The sequence below is a fragment of the Asterias amurensis genome, chromosome 4, assembly GCF_032118995.1.
Source record: "Asterias amurensis chromosome 4, ASM3211899v1".
Taxonomy (NCBI): domain Eukaryota; kingdom Metazoa; phylum Echinodermata; class Asteroidea; order Forcipulatida; family Asteriidae; genus Asterias; species Asterias amurensis.
In genome coordinates, this window is record NC_092651.1 from 4,677,234 (window position 1) to 4,696,541 (window position 19,308).

Below are 19,308 nucleotides of genomic sequence, written 5' to 3' on the forward strand. Positions count from 1 at the left end.
ATCAAATTACTGACCTATTAATGTAAGCAATGTCTGCTTCATAAGGCGGAGGTCCCATGGATAGATCCACTGTATATTCTCCCTCTCCTCCCCCTCTATGACCACCCCACTCTCCCCTTCCCTCGGCTTCTCCCTCCCCTGATACCAGCTCCGATACCAGGCCATTGGGGTAGTTCCAATCTGCTAGGATAACACGATGCTTATCAGCATAAGGCGGAGCTGCACAGAGAGAAAACAAATATTACATTCAGCCACATTCAACTTTGCTGTTAGTAACGACACTGGGATCGATTTCACAAGGAGTTTGGAGATATTTAAAACTTAAGGCTAGCCCTATTTAGGGCGAATAACTCGTCAAAACTCAAGATGAGACTAGTCTTAACTCTTTGTGACATCCACCCATGAACACCTGTTAGTAATTCTCACATTATGTCTTCCAACATTTCGTTAAAAATAAAATAACAAAGTTGTGAAAATTGCAAGTTGCAAGAGAATAATGAAACAAAAAGCACCATTCTTGCAGAAATTTGTGTGCCTTCAGATTCTTAAAAAGGCATCAGGCCTGAAGTCTTTTAACATTTGAGTAAGAAACTACCTCTTTCTCAAAAACTCAATGCTTTAGAGGGAGCATTTCTCACAATGCTTTATACTATCAACAGCTCTCCATTGCTCGTTACCAAGTACGTTTTTATGCTAACAATTATTTTTAGTAATTACCAATAGTGTCCAGTGCCTTTAAAATACAACAGTCATCAATAAAGTACCAATAAAACCCATGATCTCAGTCTAGATATGAAAGTATTTGTCCACAAAGCAGTGTGTTTTGTTCTATTCCTGGCATTGAAACTACATAGAAAGCTTACCTTCAGTTTCTGCTGAGTGGGAGTAGTGCGATGGTAGAAGGGAACGATTGCCATCTACAAACAGTCGGTAGTACCCGTTAACTAGAGTAACCATGTCGTATGCATCGTCATGAGTAAGGAGCATGACGATCGGCTGTGGAGAGAAGGGGGGGGGGAATATGATGATGTTTGTTCGACAATATATATATGGAAATCGCTTGTGACACTTTTTGAAACTTAAACAGTCAACTGGTTTCAACTGGAATTAATTGGTGTCCAATTGGTACATGTTGGAATTCCAGTTGAAACCAGTTACTAAGTCAACTTGTTTCAACTGGAATTAACTGGTGTCCACTGGTACATGTTGGAATTCCAGTTGAAACCAGTTACAAAGTCAACTTGTTTCAACCGGAATTAACTGGTGTCCAATTGATACATGTTGGAATTCAAGTTGAAATTAGCTAAACAGTCAACATGTTTCAACTGGTTTCAACTGGAATCAATTGTTGTCCAATTGGAACATGTAGCTCAAAATAAACCAGTTGAAACCAGTAGTTGCCAACTGGTAATTATTGTGGTGTCAACAGGAACCAGTTCAATCCAGTTATCAATTCAACTGGACTAGTTGGGACCAGTTAACACCAGTTGAACTGGTTTCAACTGGAATTTTCATACCAACAAGATTTAACATTATTATAAATAAGGATAATAAATCAGTTATTGAGAAAAGCACTTTAGAAACTGAATCAAACTTGACATTCCTGCTATCCCGAATATGATACAAAACATTAAAAAATAGATCTTGACAGATGTTTTGAAAACAAAATAAAATAAAATATTCAAACTGACCTTTTGATTTTTGACATGTAACTCCACCCTTAGGCAGTCACCATCGACTAGTGCAGGACAGAGTTGAATATCAGTCAACTGACTGAACTCAGCCAACAATGACGTGACGTTATGTACCATGCTGATGATCTGAGTAATACCACATTTTGGACCGACCAGCACGGTGCAATGGTAGTCTAATAAGTTTTCACTCTCCACATTTGTCTACAGAGAAATCACCATCGGAAAGAAAGATGTTAGGCTTTGTACGGATCAAACATAATAACAGTTTTGATTTGAAGAAAATTATCTAATTATATCCTAGGCCTAATTTCATAAAGCATTAAAAACAAATGCTAAGCACATCTAAATAATGCTTAGCAGAAAAAGGTTACCAGCTAAAATAACATTTCAAATGTAGCATCTGTGATTGGTAAACTGCTTATTAATGCTTAGCAGACATTTGTTAAGAAATATATTCTGCTTAAACAGCTCTATGAAATTAACACTGTTTTTAAGTCAATTCGTCACATGTGTGCAAATTATGTGAGCATTGAAACAGTTTAACCATAACTAAACTAGGCCTGTCTAAGCTTTAACTAATTGTGAAGAACCTAGAAATATTGTGGTAGCAGTATTTGCCACCCTATTGATACACCTTTATTGTTCTCAATACTGATGTTAGTAAAGAAATATACAGTTAGTGAAGCTTTTGTAGCTATTTAGTAAAGTTTATCTGGGGTAAATCATTGCAACAAGTTTCTAGTGTATCATGTGTTTTACAACTGCCTTCAAATGGAATGTAACTAGCCTTTTGATAAGAGCAATAAACCTATCCTAAACTACAAAGCTGATCTAAATAAGAGAAATTGCAAAAAAATTAACCAATGAAGACTTTATAAAAACAATAGTTTGCTAAAGAAACTGCTAAAAACTTTCATATTGATGACAAACCACACAAATGAGAAATTGCAATAATGCAGTTTTCAAAATCACAATAAAGACACATTCAAAACAAGTAAATGCAGTTTTTCAAAATCACAAGAATAAAGACATTCAAAACAAGTAAATGCAATTTTCAAAATCACAAGAATAAAGACATTCAAAACAAGTAAATGCAGTTTTTCAAAATCACAAGAATAAAGACATTCAAAACAAGTTAATGCAGTTTTTCAAAATCACAAGAATAAAGACATTCAAAACAAGTTAATGCAGTTTTAAAAATCACAAGAATAAAGACACATTCAAAACAAGTAAATGCAGTTTTCAAAATCACAAGAATAAAGATACACTCAGAACAAGAAAATGCAGTTTTCAAAATCACAAGAAGAAAGATACATTCAAAACAAGTTAATGCAGTTTCAAAAATCCTAAGAAAAAAGGTACATTCAAACAAGAAAATGCAGTTTTCAAAATCACAATAAAGTCACATTCAAAACAAGTAAATGCAGTTTTCACAATCACAAGAATAAAGACACATTCAAAACAAGTAAATGCAGTTTTCAAAATCACAACAACATACAACACTCAAGATAAGTGTCACACATCACATTAATAGTATCCACACAAAAAATATGTTCACAAAGCTGTAATGTGAATCAAAGATAACAAATGCACATTCATTCAAAATAATATTTTGGTTTTTCTTCACAATTGGTTTTTCTGAAATGAGTTAGGAAACTTGTACGTACCACCATAGTGCCAGTGAAGAATCGACCCCCAAATGACCTTAAGTCACAAATGATCTTCAGGTAGTGCAGTTTAGCTTGTAACTCGGTGAGATGCTGCAAGACAAAACAAAACTGAATGAAATACAATTTCAGGAAAAGTTTTTTTTGGGGAGCTGGGCCAGTAATTACCTTTGATAAGCCTCAAGTGGATAAGTTGAAAGAGCATTCGTTGACAAAGCAGTTTTGCACATGATACTTTTAAAGGCACTGGACACCTTTAGTATTTGTCAAAGACCAGTTTCTCAAAATAATTGTTGGTATAAAAACTTACTTGGTAACAAGCAAAAGAGAGCTGTTAATAGTATAATATTGCGAGGAACGGCACCCTCGGAAGTAATGTAGTTTTTGAGAAAGAAGTAATTTCTCACTCAAATATTGAAAGACTTCAAGCCTGAAGCATTTTCCAGGCATCTGAAAGCATTCTAATTTGTGCAACATGGGTGTTTCTTCTTTCATTATTCTCTTGCAACTCCAATGATCAATATTGAGCCCAAATTTCCCAGGTTTGTTATTGCATGTGTAACAATATCTGTGTTTACCCGCCAACAGAGGGCGCTGTTGACAGTGATTAAAACATGGCTTCTCCATAAATAGTTCTCTGTTTGAGTCTCTACTTTAGACGTAACCCCAGCTAGGTCAAAGAAGAACCCCGATCTTTAAACATGGTGGCAGCGGTGGGATACAAACCCAGGCCATAGATATTGGGATACACCAAGTGAGAATACTAGTCTCTGTCAATAACCAAAGGTGTCCAGTGCCTTTAAGACTAGCGAGAATTCTTTCTTTCTTGGCAAGGATAAAGACCTCTTGCAGTAAAAGGAACACAGTGCCTTGGATCGGACGAGTTGGTCTATAAAAAGCGTTTGAAACCGTTTGTTATGAAATGCATATGGTTGGAAAGATTTAGAATACAATGATCCACACAAGTATCACTCAAAATTGCACAGTTTTCCTTTTACGTCGCGAACTAACACGGTCAGCCATATATGGGAGTCAAAATTTGACTTCCATAAATGGCCGACCGTGTTAGTCGACGAGGTAAAAAGAAAACCACGCAATTTCGAGGCATATTTGTGTAGATCATTGTATTCTACTTTTACAACATCTTTCTACCCATATGCATTTTATAACAAACGGTTACAGAACACTTTTCAAAGACCAACTCGACCCATCCAAGGCAACGTGTTCCTTTAAAAATCTGGTCTACTGCTGACCTAACTATGGATGTTATTCCTACCTTTTGGCCCGGTGCAGAGAGACACTGACTCTGCTTCACATGCTGACCAATCAGCCTCTTCAGTTCCTTGGATTTCATCTTCTTACAAATGGATGGAGGTAGGAACCTATCCAGCCCTTCTTCTTTCCTACAAAGAAAGAAAGCGGACAAACATTAAATGGCGATACAGTTTATATGTGTAGTTTATTTTGTCAATGACATCAGACTCAAGCTCTGGTGTTTAAGACCAGCAGCTTGTGTGGGTTCTAATCCCTCTTTTGGTAAAAGTATGATAGCATACAAAACCAGTTACAACCCCTTGACCGAAGGAATGACGTGTCAGCGCATGCTCAGGAAAAGTGGTTATTCCCCCGAATTTGGTCCGCACGCACATTCTGTTGACAGCATGGTAAATGGAGCACAATTCCATGAAAATTTTAGCCTGTTTACGAAAGTTTTGAAGGCTCAGTGTACAAAATTTACCAATTTTGGAAACACCGGATGAACAAAAAAAGTAATAATTGTGAAATGTAGGATTTTTTCTTCAAAATTGTGTTATGTTTTGTTGAATTTTGGTGGTATATTTTAGGGATGATTAGGCAAAGTTTTTTTATCTCATGCACTTTAAACAAAATTCTAGTTCAAAATTTTGTTCATGAAACAGATAGTTACACGTGTAACCACCTGTTTTAGAGACCCCCGAACAAAGATATTGACAAAGTAGGGAGACCGCCAACATAGGGCTAGTATATAGCTCACTTGGTAGAGTGCCGGCACATTAATCTGGAGGTCGTTGGTTCGAATCCCACTCAAGTCAATTTTTCTTTGTTCAACTCCAAAAATGTTTTAGAAACGGTTACACTTTCACGAAAAAAACCTTAGAGGTGTACTTACTCCAAAGCTTTCAGGGAGACTTTTGTCGATTGCTTGCTGTTAAGGAAATGTTGTTGTATTTGTAGGGCAGCCAGGCGGATTGCTCTATCACTGTCTAGCTCATCAACAAACCACTCGTTGATAACGTCGTTACAACACTAAATAAGACAAAGATAAACGACAAGTGTGTTAATATGTTTTTTTTTAATAATAATAATATGAAAACTACATAACCTCAGACATACATTGTTTGTAGCCCATTCCTGAACATCACGAGAAAGCATGTACATACAAGGGCCCGTTTTCAAATAACTGTTCATAAAAGAATGCTTATCAAAAAGTTTTGCTGAGCAAAAAGTGAGTGGGGCACCAGTTGCAACAATGTAAACCTTATGGAATTTTGGTTGGTGACCTGTTTCTGCTAAACACTAATTTGCTAATTTTTCTGTACCTACAGGCTTTTCAAAATTGGGCCCACACCTTTGCATGTTAGTGATGTCTTAAGGAATTTGCATATTCGAATTGTCTGCCCTTAGATGCACTTATATTTATATAAAAAAATAATGATACAATTTTAATAAAATTTTAAATTATGTTTTCTAAAACCCAAGCAAACATTGTATATACTAAAGTGGATCAGAGAACAAATATAAATAGTGTGTAGTCTAAGTTTAAACAACAACTAAAAAATAACACTGTTCCCAGTAGCCTATTTGTTTTTGCATTTCATTTTCCAACTCCATTCGGAGGTTGTTGGCCAAAGTACAGCTCCATTAGTTTTATGGGTTTAAAACCCAACGATAATTTCCAATCGTTACTTGATATTAAATCCATTTACCTGTAAGTAGAAGTAGTCAAAGGCTTTGGAGTCCTTACTAAGGAGGTCATAGGCATCTTGAGGTACAAAGGTCACTCGCAGTAGGCACTTCCAGTCTTGGCTGCCAGGCCTGCTGGCAATCTAAAAAGCAATAAAATATATATATATATATATATATATATATATATATATATATATATATATATATATATATATATATATATATATATATATTTAAAGGCACTGGACACTATTGGTAATTACTCAACAAAAATTGTTGGCATAAAAACTGACTTGGTAACGAGCAAAGGAGAGCTGTTGGTATTATAAAACATTGTAAGAAACATAGTAATATAGTTTTTGAGAAAAAGGTACTTTCTCACTCAAACAATAAAAGACTTCAGCCCTGAAGCCTTTTATTTGGCATCTGAAAGCACACACATTATTTTGTGCAACAAGGGTGTTTTTTCTTTCATTATTCTTGTGCAACTTCGATGACCAATTGAGTCCACAGATTTGTTACTTTGTGCATATGTTGGGATGCACCAAGTGGGAATACTGGTCTTTGACAATTGAATTACCAAACGTGTCCAGTGCTTTGTCATTTGAAATCATTTTGTTCTGATTCATGTTGTGACCCTGTCAAACATTAAATCATAATTTACTTCCATTAGAATCATCACCCAGACGAAGGTTTTGCATTTTGAGAAACAATTCACTTTGTGTATGTAAAACAAGTAATGTGCGTATGTAAAAAGGTATAAGTTTTTATGTCTCAAAATTTGAATCCGAGAAACATTCGCTCCAGATTTTTGGTGAAATCTCAAAAATACGACTACCTTTTGAAATGAAAATGTTTAAAGGATTTAGGTACTTTTTGTAACACAAAACACAATGTCCACAGGTTTACATAACTTACACCATTTGAAGATAGTGATAGTAGAAAGCGTACCTTAAAATATTAGTTGCTGAGGTGCTGTAGTTTTTGAGAAATTAGTAAAACAATGTCATGAAAATACGTTTTAATATGCTAAAATAATTTTCGTCTCATTATCTTCAAACTGTAAGTTTAATGTAAATCTGTGTTTTTTGTCCTACAAGAAGTACATAGACCCTTTAAATGTAAGCTTTATTGTAAGTATCTACATTTATATAGAATTGAAACAATCAAGCGGTTCCAAAAACCAAAGGTGTACTTTCTCTTCAATTAGTCTTTGCTTCACACAGCTATTGCCATGATTTGTTAGAAAAGGAAATTGCATAGTTGGTTCAAGATAACCCCCATGAAAATATTAAGAAATTAAGATGAGATAAAAGGCATACCTGTGTAAGTGTTTCATCTTCTTGAAGTATTGTAAACTTGTTAGGCTTTGTTGAGTCATCCATGGTCTGAACAACTAGAGAAAAATGTTCAATGCTCTTTAGGTCCAGTTTCTCCTTCAAGTTCTTCAAGACCTCCTGTAAACGAAAACACACAAAAGGAAAACATATTGATTTTTATCTTTGGGAAACTTTCCATGTTATGTTGGTCACCTTGGTCCAGTGGTTAGACTGCAGAACTTGCTATTGCAAGGCTGTGGGTTCGAATCCTATAAAGCTAACCGCTGATTTCACAATGAGAAGATGCATTACATAAATTATAGTAAGAACTATATGTAACAATGCATGTTATACCTTCTTTTTGTGCCAAAAGAAAAAGTATATAATTGATTAAAGACACTGGACACTATTGGTAATTGTCAAAGACCCGTGTTCTCACTTGGTCAATCTCAACATATGCATAAAATAACAAACCTGTGAAAATTTGAGCTCAATTGGTCGTCGAAGTTGCGAGATAATAATGAAAGAAGAAAAACCCTTGTCACACGAAGTTGTGTGTGTTTAGATGGTTGATTTCGAGACCTCAAGTTCTAATATCTTGTCTCGGAATCAAATTCGTGGAAAATTACTTCTTTCTCAAAAACTAAGCCACTTCAGAGGGAGCCATTTCTCACAATGTTTTGTACCATCAACCTCTCCCCATTGCTCTTCACCAAGTAAGGTTTTATGCTAATAATTATTTTTAGTAATTACCAATAGTGTCCACTGCCTTTAAAGGAAATGGATGAATCTATCTCTCTTTCAAAAATGGCACACAATGCCTCAAATCCTATATGGCACACATGTACTCGAATAAAAATAATTTACAATGGAAACTTTTGTAACATAAGATTGCCATGGTCGCTTTGCATTACAATGGCTACAGAATAAAGATAAAATACTAAAATTATCAAGTCCGTTTAAGTTTTGAGAATATTCAAACATTTTGGGGACGGCTTTGGTTCCTCCCACACTGAACGAAGGAAACAAACTTGTGCACTTAAACATGTATGAACATGAGTGAAACTTGTACACTAAGCATTCACACATTCCTCTTTAATCATTCCCTTTGTCCCTACATAATTTTATAAAACACTTTCTCTTTCTCTATAGAAATGATTTAAGTCATTTCAAGACTATACTTGGTCTTTGAAGCCCACTTATTATTTAAATTATGTAAATATCATCTAGTTGTGTATTAATACAAACATACGTTACCATTATGCCTCAAGATAAAGTCTGCTTACTACATCATTACCATGTTCCTGACTACTTCAAAGACATTTCGTTCTTCATGCCCGTAGCAAAGTTTTTCTACATAACTGACATATCATAAACTCATTTGCTCACTCAAGCAGGCTTTCACTCAAATCGAAGGCCCCAAGCTCAATGTAGTCGGTGAATATCAAAGGATTAACATGCTTGAGTGGTTTCTGAGTCAATGATTACCAAGAATAACGAGATGAAACTAGTCTGTTTATGTCTTTAATTCAATTACAAGCTACATGAGTTTGCATTGGAGTATGAATGAGAGACTACCATAGCTTGATGTGTAATCTCAAGGCCACAGTTGAAAGCTAATTGTATTTAAGCCAAAATCAATTTAATATGCAAGACAGAGTTTCTCTACAAAGGGAGCCATATCATACCAGGTCATCATTCAACCAAAGAGAAAGGTATATAACCTTTTAACAGGCATTATAAAATGATTTAAGGTATGATATATCATTTGAAATGTTTAAAGACACTGGACACCTTTGGTAATTGTCAAAGACCAGTCTTCTCACTCGGTGTATCTCAACATATGCACAAAATAACAAACCTTTAAAGATGCTATGTCAATATATCACGTGACCAATTCTTGTGTGTTTTATAAGAAACGTTTTTAATTTTTGTCATGGTTCCTGACCATTAAAAGTAAAAGTTAAACTTTTTTCGTAACAGCGGGTGATACTCTTTCAAATACCATTCACTCAAAAAAAATCTATTTTTTAAAGGTTGGGGCAAACAATCTGACATAGCATCTTTAACTCAATTGGTCATTGAAGTTGCGAGATAATAATGAAAGAAAAAACACCCTGTCACCCAAAGTTGTGTGCTTTTAGATGGTTGGTGCTTGGAAAACCATCAATGCAAATCATTAAACAGATAGCCATGGTTGGTTGTGTTTAACACACAATATCAATTTTCTGGACTCTGATAAATAGATTTTGTTGATTTAGAAACAAATTAAAAAAATATTATGGTAAAAAATATGAGAGAAGGCCGGAACGAATAACATGTTTTTTTACTTGGTATAGCAGTGAACAAGAAGACCTACTTCTGCAAAATCCTTAGACATAATTGCTCTACAATACAAGGCAGGCCTTTCTTATTTAATAACCCATTTTCCTTCTTTGTATACTTTTTTAATATAGTTCAATTGAGTTTGAAGAAAATCGTTATGATAATAAATGTGGCATCCCAAAAATCCAAACCAATCCCCTGCCTTTGCTTTTGAGGAATTCAACACTGTAGTAAGCCTATTAATTCTGGTTTTAGATATCAATATAAACCACAAGGGAAACTGACTGGGTAAATTTTGAAATGTTTTTGGGGGTTGAACAAAGAATTTACTAGAGTGGGATTCGAACCAACCACCTCCGGATTAACGTGCCGACGCTCTACCAACTGAGCTATCTAGCTCTATATTGGCGGTGTCCCTATTTTGTCAATATCTTTGTTCGGGGGTGCCAGTCAGAAGCCATACAACCGTTAACTGCTGTGTAGCCAGGGATCACACCCAAATTACGATACAACCTGGGAAGCGGCAGCCAAGGGATCACCTTAAGGGGATGTGACTTTTTGTTTCAGATATCAATATAAACCACAAGGGAAACAAAGATATTGACAAAAAAAGGGACACCGTCAATATAGGGCTAGATAGCTCAGTTGGTAGACACCGGCACGTTAATCCCGAGGTCGTGGGTCGAATCCCACTCTAGTCAATTCTTTGTTCAACCCCAAATAATTTTGGTTTTACCAACTAGAGATCGCGCAAAGGCAGTTTGGATCCTATATAAGCCATTCAGCCATTGATAGTACATTTAAATAAAAATGGACATTAATAATGTGCAGGTATCCAACTTAAGATGCTCATGGTGCAGCGACAAATTAAAAGAAGGGAAAGTTATGCAGTCCTCATTAGGTGACATTAAAGGCACTAATATAAAGCATATAAAACGGTAAACACAACTCAGAAGTTTGCTTAAAGATAATTTTTTTATCACACGTGGAAAATGGAAATCTATAGCTTGTATGTGTCCCTCAACCTCGTTGTATTATGGGATGCAGAATTGTTATATTTTTCTGTATTCCACTCGCCTTTGTGTAATAATTTACAGGGTTACCTGTAAGATGAGAAAAAGAAGGACATATTTGGCGGAGCTACCGCGTAGCATGCTGGGTGGGCGGGAGAGGGCGCCCTCTGGTTGTCAATTTTTCTAGCGAATTAGCCTGTCGGCTATGAAATATGGTGGCTGGCTATTTGGGTAAGTGAATGAAATAGACTCATAATAAGACTCAGCTTTACAACTCCCCTTCCCTCATCACTTACCTTGACTGACGTCTTGTTATCATACTTGAAGGATTTTGTCTGTCCATTCTCTAGGTACACTTTAAGCACACTCGGTAAGTAGACAAGGCTGGGTGGGGACTTTCCCTATAATGGAAACAAATTAAATTACATATATTTAATACATATGCACATCACTAATGTACATTAGCCCAGTTCATACTTCCTGCGAATGCAGTTCTGTTTGAATGTTTTACAGAAGTTGAGCACATCTCTACTCTGCCAAATTATTTGTTGTAAATTTGTAACGACAACATTCGTACCGCATTAGCATTTGCAGAAAATATGAACCGGGCTTAGCAGGTCTTGAGAAAATCATGAAATAAGGAAAAATCCTGAGAAATCACAGGCCTGAGTTGGTTTGGAAGACACTGGACAATATTGGTAATTGTCAAAGACCAGTCTTCTCACTTGGTGTATCTCAACTTATGCACACAATAACAAACCTGTGAAAATTTGGTCTTAATTGGATGTCGAAGTTGCAAGATAATAATGAAAGATAAAAACAAACCTTGTCACACGAAGTTGTGTGCTTTCAGCTGCTTATTTGAGACCTCAAAATCTAATTCTGACGTTTCGAAATCAAATTCAAATATGTTAGTGGAAAATAACTTCTTTCATGAAAACTACAATACTTCAGATAAGAGGGAGCCGTTTCTCACAATAACAAGTAAGTTTTTATGCTAACAGTGATTACCAACAGTGTGTCCAGTGCCTTTAAAGGGAAGGAATTCGAATTTGGTAATCACTCTTAAAGGCACTGTATACGTTTGGTAATTGTCAAAGACCAGTGTTCTCACTTACTGTATCCCATCATAAGCTTAAAATTACAAGCCTGTGAAAATTTGGGCTCAATTGGTCATCGAAGTTGTGAGAAAATGATGAGAGAAAAAACACACTTGTTGGATAAATTTGTGTGCGTTCAGATAGGAATAAAAGACTTCAAGCTAGAGGTCTTTTAATATTTTGCTGAGAAATTACCTCTTTCTCTCAAAAACTATGTTACTTCAGAGGGAGTCGCTTCCCAAAATGTTTTATACTATCAAGAGCTCTCCAATGCTCATTACCAAGTCAGTTTTGAAGTTAATATTTGTTTTGAGTAATTACCAAACGTGTACTTCCCTTTAAAACTAATGACGATTAAAACTTATGAGATAATAAACATACACAAAGCAGAACTATAATAACTTACCGGAGCCACTGCTGCTGCTTTAACATTATCAGCAAAGCGGACCTTGGATGGTTTAGATTTGAGTTTCTGTTTCTTGTTGGCGCTGAGAAACGATGACTTGAGTCCTGTCTTATCAATGTAAGGTTGGATAACTGTCAGTCGGATGGTCTCTGAGGATTGTCTGGAAAAAATAAACGTTACAAAACAATGCAAAGGTTTAGTAAGTGTAATTCTAAGAAAGATTGTACAATGGTGAATGGAATTGAAATGTTCAGCTCGATTATATTAGTACTTGTTTTTGGAAAGAATGAACCAGAGTGGGATACCGCCGGGAATCCTGTTTCTTTTCTATAGGGTAACCATACAAGGCTGCTTGCAAGGCTCTCTGCAAGCTAGCAGGATTTTAAGGTATAATTTGCCTTTAAAGCATTTTGTTCAACTCTGCTAACGCTAAGCAGCTTACTCCTGGCAATGGTAAGCTTGCAAGCTTGCAATTATTTACAATATCATGAAACCATAAAAGGTTGCTTGCAAGCTTACCCCAAATTGCATATTTCAAACAATGCAAGCTAAACTGCAATCTTGCCACAATCTTGCGGCAAGCTTTACAGGTATTTTCGCTTGGGCATTGCTCACAAAGTTCTTTGTGAACTGAACACAGTGGACCCTGTTGGCCCCAAATACTTTTTGGGACATATCAAAAGCTTTCTCTTTACACGAGCTAAGGCCTGTAGGCCTATGTTTCGTATTGACAGGCACCTTGTGAGCAACTTGTAATTTTCTACTGGAACATTTCAAGGAGGGGACCAAGGCAATAACCAGGAGGCATAGAGGCAATCGCCTTCATTGCTTCCACGAACTAGCACGCACGTATGCAATGACAACAGTCTATCAAAATGACAACAGTCTATCAAAATGACATATTCACATTTCCCCCTTGTTCCAATCTTTGCATTGTCAGTATTAATTCCCCATCTCTCTGTCAATCTCTCATACGACCTTGGGCTACCTTCTACTGAGATGCCTATCTATCATCAGATAAAAGCAAGTCATTCTTCATTTATTTCACAACATCCAATACTTTCTCTATTATCTCCCTCCCTGAAACCCCTGGGATCCTTTCTCTAAAATAAGGTTTTAACAAATTGAAATTTTCAAACTCAACCTTAGAATGCTTTCTCTATTTATCTGAAATCTTTCTTTTAGTGGTTTAACAAGATCATAAGACATTTTTCATCAAAATGATCCCTGTCTCTAGTTCGATTTCCAAGCAGTGAAATTGTCCTTCCAATTGTGAGAAGTAGTTTCACAAATTGTAACAAATTCATCAAAGTACATGTTTTTCATTAAAATTATCCCAGTCTCTGGTTTGTTTTTCCAAACGATGAAATTGCCATTCCAATTTTGAGAATATATTTCACAAATTGAAACAAATTCATCCAAGTCTTAAATCTTTCTTTTAGTGGTTTAACAAATTGAAAGAACATGTTTTTCATCTAAAGTATCCCTGTCTCTATTTTGTTTTTTCAGTGAAATTGAAACAAATTCATCCAAACCTTCTCTTTTGTTAATCTTTGTTTTCAGAGACCATCAAAGCATTTTAGGAAATTGCGATAGATTTGTGGGAATGTATTTGAAGCCAGCCAGGAAGGAGGGATCTCATCTGGGGGAACTACACATTATTGCGACTAATTTGCATGATGGGCACCATTTCCAAAACCCTTCTTGCCTCTAATATATTTCTCAAGGACATGTTGAAATCATCAGACATGAATCTGACCACAGAGGCGCAGGATTTAATGACTGTGCCTTGAGAATCTACAGAAAAATTTGCATTTACTTCACACACAAATGACTGTGGCTATAAAACAGTATTAACACTTGCTTGTCATAGGTCAGAAAAAGTACATTGCTGATAGTTATCAAGATTAATTATCAGTTCTAAAAGTCTTCAAACTCACTGATTATAAGGTTTAAACAAGTAACCTTCAACATGAGAAGTTGTGTCTAAAATACTGTCAAATTCAAGACAATAAAAGTTATCACTAAAGCGCGAGTGTAAAAAGGAAATATATAGCGCTTCTGCTTCATTGTATATGGGATGCAGATGCATTGTATATTTCTGTATTCCAATGCAATTTCCTTATCTTCAAGCAAATTTCCAGCATTGTTGATCAGCATTTGATGCAAAGCACCACTTTTGAGTTTACACCAACTTTCATAAAGGCTGTACATTTTGCGTAAGGTTATCAAAGCGCAATACCCGAAGTTAGAATGACCTAAGACAGGACTTAGAAAGTCCCAAATCTTTCCCAAATCTGTGGGAAAGATTCAAACACATTGATGCAGAGTGTTTTAGTTCTATAATTCCCACCTTATTCTTTCGATGATGTATGGTCCGTCTTTCATCTTGACATCTTCTCCATTCAATCTAATGATCATATCGCCTGGTAGAAGCTTCCCAACAGAAGGACCTCCTGTCAAGTAAATAAATGCAAGAAATCTTCATAATTTGAAATTGACACAGTGGAAATACAGTCTAGTAAGGCTACAGTCTAGCACTTAAGCATCATTTTAAATACACTGGAAAGGATATATTTGGACGAACAATAAGAATGAATTGGTGAGCGGAGAAACTTCACGGAGGCCACAACGGCAACTGCCTCTGTGCCCCCTAGTCACTGCCTTGATGCCCTTGAAATACTCCAGTAGAAATTTACAATTTCCCCATAGGGTGACCTTTACCACGGATGTACCCTGTATAAATAATACTTATTAATAATACAAATGTTCTGGGCCAAGCTGAAATTCTGTTGGGCGACTGCCAGCCTGCATTCAAGCTAACCTGTTGTTAACGTTATTGCTTGTAATCTATTGGGGTTTAATGCCAACAGGCATACAAAGGCACACTAGGGTTTACATATTGATTATTTGCCTTTAACACCATAAAAAACAAAATACTAAACAAACCAACAAAAGGGAAAAAGCTGAAGCTGACCTATTGTAATTGTAATCAACAGGCCTAAGCGAAGGTTATTAGCACTATGCTGTAAAGAATATTGATCCTTCACCTCTAACACAATTGACAAAAATGTATATAAAAAAAAAATAAGTGTTTACAGTAATGTCCCATCCGAAAGACAAAGTATTTATTGTAAAGTATTACAAGTGCCATGACTGGGACTCAAACCCACACTCGGCAGATCAGAATACCAAGCGTCAATTTTCACCAAACTTTTCATAACTTAGAATTAATCTTAGTAATTAAAACGAGTAAATTCTGTATCCAAAGGTGTAGGACGCATTGAACCCATCCCAAGTTAGAACAGGTTACTTGACTAACAGGAGATAGGATTAATCCTAGTGTTTTGTAAGCAGTTCCATGAAATAGACCCTTCCCATGAAATATGTAAATTGCACATAGCGCGTGCGCACTAACGTTTTGGTTGGCAAAATGAGGGAACATCGCGCTGTTTTGTACAGGGCTAATGGGTGCGAGACGCACTCGCGATTGCGCGTCTGCTTAGTGCACAACTCTATGGTGTTTGCCAACCAACAGGGTCTGTACGCATGCGTGAATGTAATTAGCATATTTCATGGGAAGGGTCCATTGGTTCCTGGTGCAACTAAATTTGCACGTGTCACTCGTTACCAGGTCAACCAGCCAGGTAAACAAAAATCCCTAATCGTATTTACAAGTACTCTGCTTTCTTTTACAGAAAATAATAAAACAGTGAGCTTAAAAGACAAACTGAATGACAGTTAAATCACTTAATATTTAGAGTTGTTTGCTAATGCTGGTCACACAATATTAAAGGCAGTGGACACTATTGGTAATTACTCAAAATAAATATTATCATAAAACCTTACTTGGTTACAAGTATTGGGGAGAGGTTACTCTGAGCAAAATACTCTCTGCTGCCCAGCACAGAATACCCCCAAATTGCACTTCAGTAATGATGGCCCCATATCTACACGTGAATACTTTTGTTGAACCACACGCCCTTGATGGACTAAACTGGATTTGGAGCCCACCACTAAAATTGGTCTAGCTACAACACTGCAAGTGTGTTTAACCAATTAATCATAGATTTGTTGAAACTGCTGGCAGCAGTAGACAATTACAATCTGTCATACCATTGTGTAATGTGTTGTTTTTTCTGCAAGTCTTGACATATTTCTGTCCTTGCTCCATGATTACATCCATGTCTTGGGGAAATTTAATTCATCCTCTAGTTTTACAGATTTAATAAAAACACCTGAGGTGGATTTCACAAAAAGTTAAGACTATTCTAGGACTAGAACTAGCCTTAAGTTAGGACTAGCCTTAATTAGGACTAGCCTTAAGTTTTTATCATCTCCTAGGACTAGCTCCTAAGCTAATCTCTTTGTTAAATCGACCCAAGTCACCATTTAATCAACTATAGTGAATGAGTACATCGCTGTCAAACTAGGAGATTCCATATTTATGAGGAAAGCATTTACATATTTTTTTATAGTCGCTATAATCAATGCTAAGTAGGGGGTCCTCAATGCTACTTAAGCTTTCAGTTATAATTGATGAATAATTTACAAATAATTGCCAGTCCTAAACATTTATATGCACTGGACAATATTGGTAATAACTCAAAATAATAGTTAGCTTAGAGGAACGTTACAGAATTGGTAAGAAACAAAAATCGTGAGGATCACAGATTTACATAAAACTTACACGGTCTAATAATGATGGTAGTAGAAAACATCCATTGAAATATTTCTTTCTGAAATATTTGATGAGAAATAAATAATCCAATTTATTGTTTGGAGTTTATCGCTCAGTGAGCGTTTTATTCATTTTTGTTTTGGCATCGATGCAATGCAAAATTTGTAATCAGTATTCACTATTCTCTCATGACCAAGATGGCCGATCGATCTTGAACTTCTACATGTTTGTTAGTTCATGTTGCGGTGGATGTTGCAGTGCTTACACTGCCAGCAACTCTTTTCCTAGCAAAAACCATTTCTGCAATGTTCCTTTTATATCGAGCAATGGAGAGCTGTTGATAGTATAAAACATTGTGAGAAACGACTCCACCTGAAGTAACTTATAGTTTTTGAGAAAGAGGTAATTTCTCATTCAAATAATAAAAGACTTCAGGCCTGAAGCCTTTTATTAGACAAATGTGTGCAACAAGGGTGTTTTTCATTCATTATTTTCTTGCATCTTTGATGACCAATTGAGTCCAAATTATCACAGATTTGTTATTTTGTATGCATGTTGGGATACATCAAGTGAGAACACTAGTTTGTGACAATTACCAAAGATGTCCGGTGCCTTTATTGGTAATTGTCAAAGACTAGTCTTCTCACTCGGTGTATCTCAACATATATGCATAAAAAATTACAAACCTGTGAAAAATTTGAGCTCAATCGGTCGTTGAAGTTGCGAGATATTAATGAAAGAAAAAACACCCTTGTCGCATCATGGTCACACGAAGTTGTGTGCTTTCAGATCATTGATTTTGAGACCTCAAACATTGTCAAATTCTAAATCCGAGGTCTGGGAATCAAATTTGTATAAAATCAATTCTTTCTCGAAAACTACTTCACTTCAGAGGGAGCTGTTTCTCGCAATGTTTTATACTATCAACCTCTCCCCATTACTCGTAATCAAGAAGGTTTTATGATAATAATTATTTTGAGTAATTACCAATAGTGTCCACTGCCTTTAAAAAATGGTGTCACCCATAACCTCTGGTTTAAAATCACATTCTTCTCATGAATCAAGTCTTGTGATCATAAAGCATATAAATAAAGCATCAAAATGCTTATTTCCTCAATAATGATATATTATGAATATCAGTTTTACTTAACCGGTAACTATTTTATACCCCATATTAAACCATGATATCAGACTCCTTGTATTGCAATGTCTTTTAACCTTGCATTATTTCTCTGCCCACATCAAACAGCAGTCAGCTGATATTTTTGAATATCAGTTTCACTTTACAGGTAACTATTTCATACCTCATCTAAAACAATGAAATCAGATTCCTTGTATTGCAATGTCTTTTAATCTGGCATTATTTCTCTGTCGACATCAAACAGCAGCAGCTGATATTTTTGAATATCAGTTTCACTTTACAGGTAACTATTTCATACCTCATCTAAAACAATGAAATCAGATTCCTTGTAATGCAATGTTTTTTAGCCTGGCATTATTTCGTTGTCCACATCAAACAGCAGTCAGACATTATTTTTGAATATCTCAGTTTTACTTTACCGCTAACTTTTTCAAATTCCTTGTGTTTGCACTGTGTTTTAACCTGGTATTATTTCTCTGAATATCACAATTTGACTTTACCATGTTTTCCAGTAGCTATTTAATATCTCCAAAGATGTCTCTATTTAATTGTTAACTATGTACATACATATTCACAGGCTACATTAATATGAATCCTTTTGTGTATTATCCTTTTCTGTAATCATTGGTGATTGGCGGCATGCCCGCTGCTGGTTTAGTAAAAACAAAAAAACAGATTCCTTGTATTATAATGTACTTTATCAAGGCGTTATTTGTTCAACATCAAACAGCAGTCAGCTGATACTTTGTGTATTAGAGTATTATGAACATGATGAAGTACTTTCAGTGTGTGCCTTTTGAGTGAGATATCACAGGTAATGTTGCACAGATTGCGTCTGTATCCTCTTAAGCTAAAGATCCTAAGAACGTAGGTATCCATTACAACAAATACCCAAAACACGGAATTGAACTCTTGATAACGAAAATGGATGTAGTTTGATCTCGAAATCTTTTAAGGAAACAACTTCCCACAACACAATACTAGACATGTTGAACATAATGCAGTGACTTCACAAG

The 19,308-nt window shown here is 35.8% G+C and overlaps 1 protein-coding gene across 1 annotated transcript in view; it reads right to left on the reverse strand.

The window, feature by feature from the left end:
• The window catches only part of LOC139936390 (uncharacterized), a 68,627-nt gene that overhangs the window by 14,100 nt on the left and 35,219 nt on the right, over window positions 1-19,308 (reverse strand). Inside the window, exons 5-15 of the mRNA XM_071931200.1 lie at window positions 14,824-14,926; window positions 12,471-12,630; window positions 11,261-11,365; window positions 7,630-7,764; window positions 6,328-6,447; window positions 5,511-5,647; window positions 4,638-4,764; window positions 3,362-3,454; window positions 1,692-1,895; window positions 864-996; window positions 15-219 (exon numbers count right to left, since the gene is read on the reverse strand). Of these exons, the coding sequence (XP_071787301.1) occupies window positions 15-219; window positions 864-996; window positions 1,692-1,895; window positions 3,362-3,454; window positions 4,638-4,764; window positions 5,511-5,647; window positions 6,328-6,447; window positions 7,630-7,764; window positions 11,261-11,365; window positions 12,471-12,630; window positions 14,824-14,926 (1,522 nt within the window). The remainder of the gene's footprint in view (window positions 1-14; window positions 220-863; window positions 997-1,691; window positions 1,896-3,361; window positions 3,455-4,637; window positions 4,765-5,510; window positions 5,648-6,327; window positions 6,448-7,629; window positions 7,765-11,260; window positions 11,366-12,470; window positions 12,631-14,823; window positions 14,927-19,308) is intronic.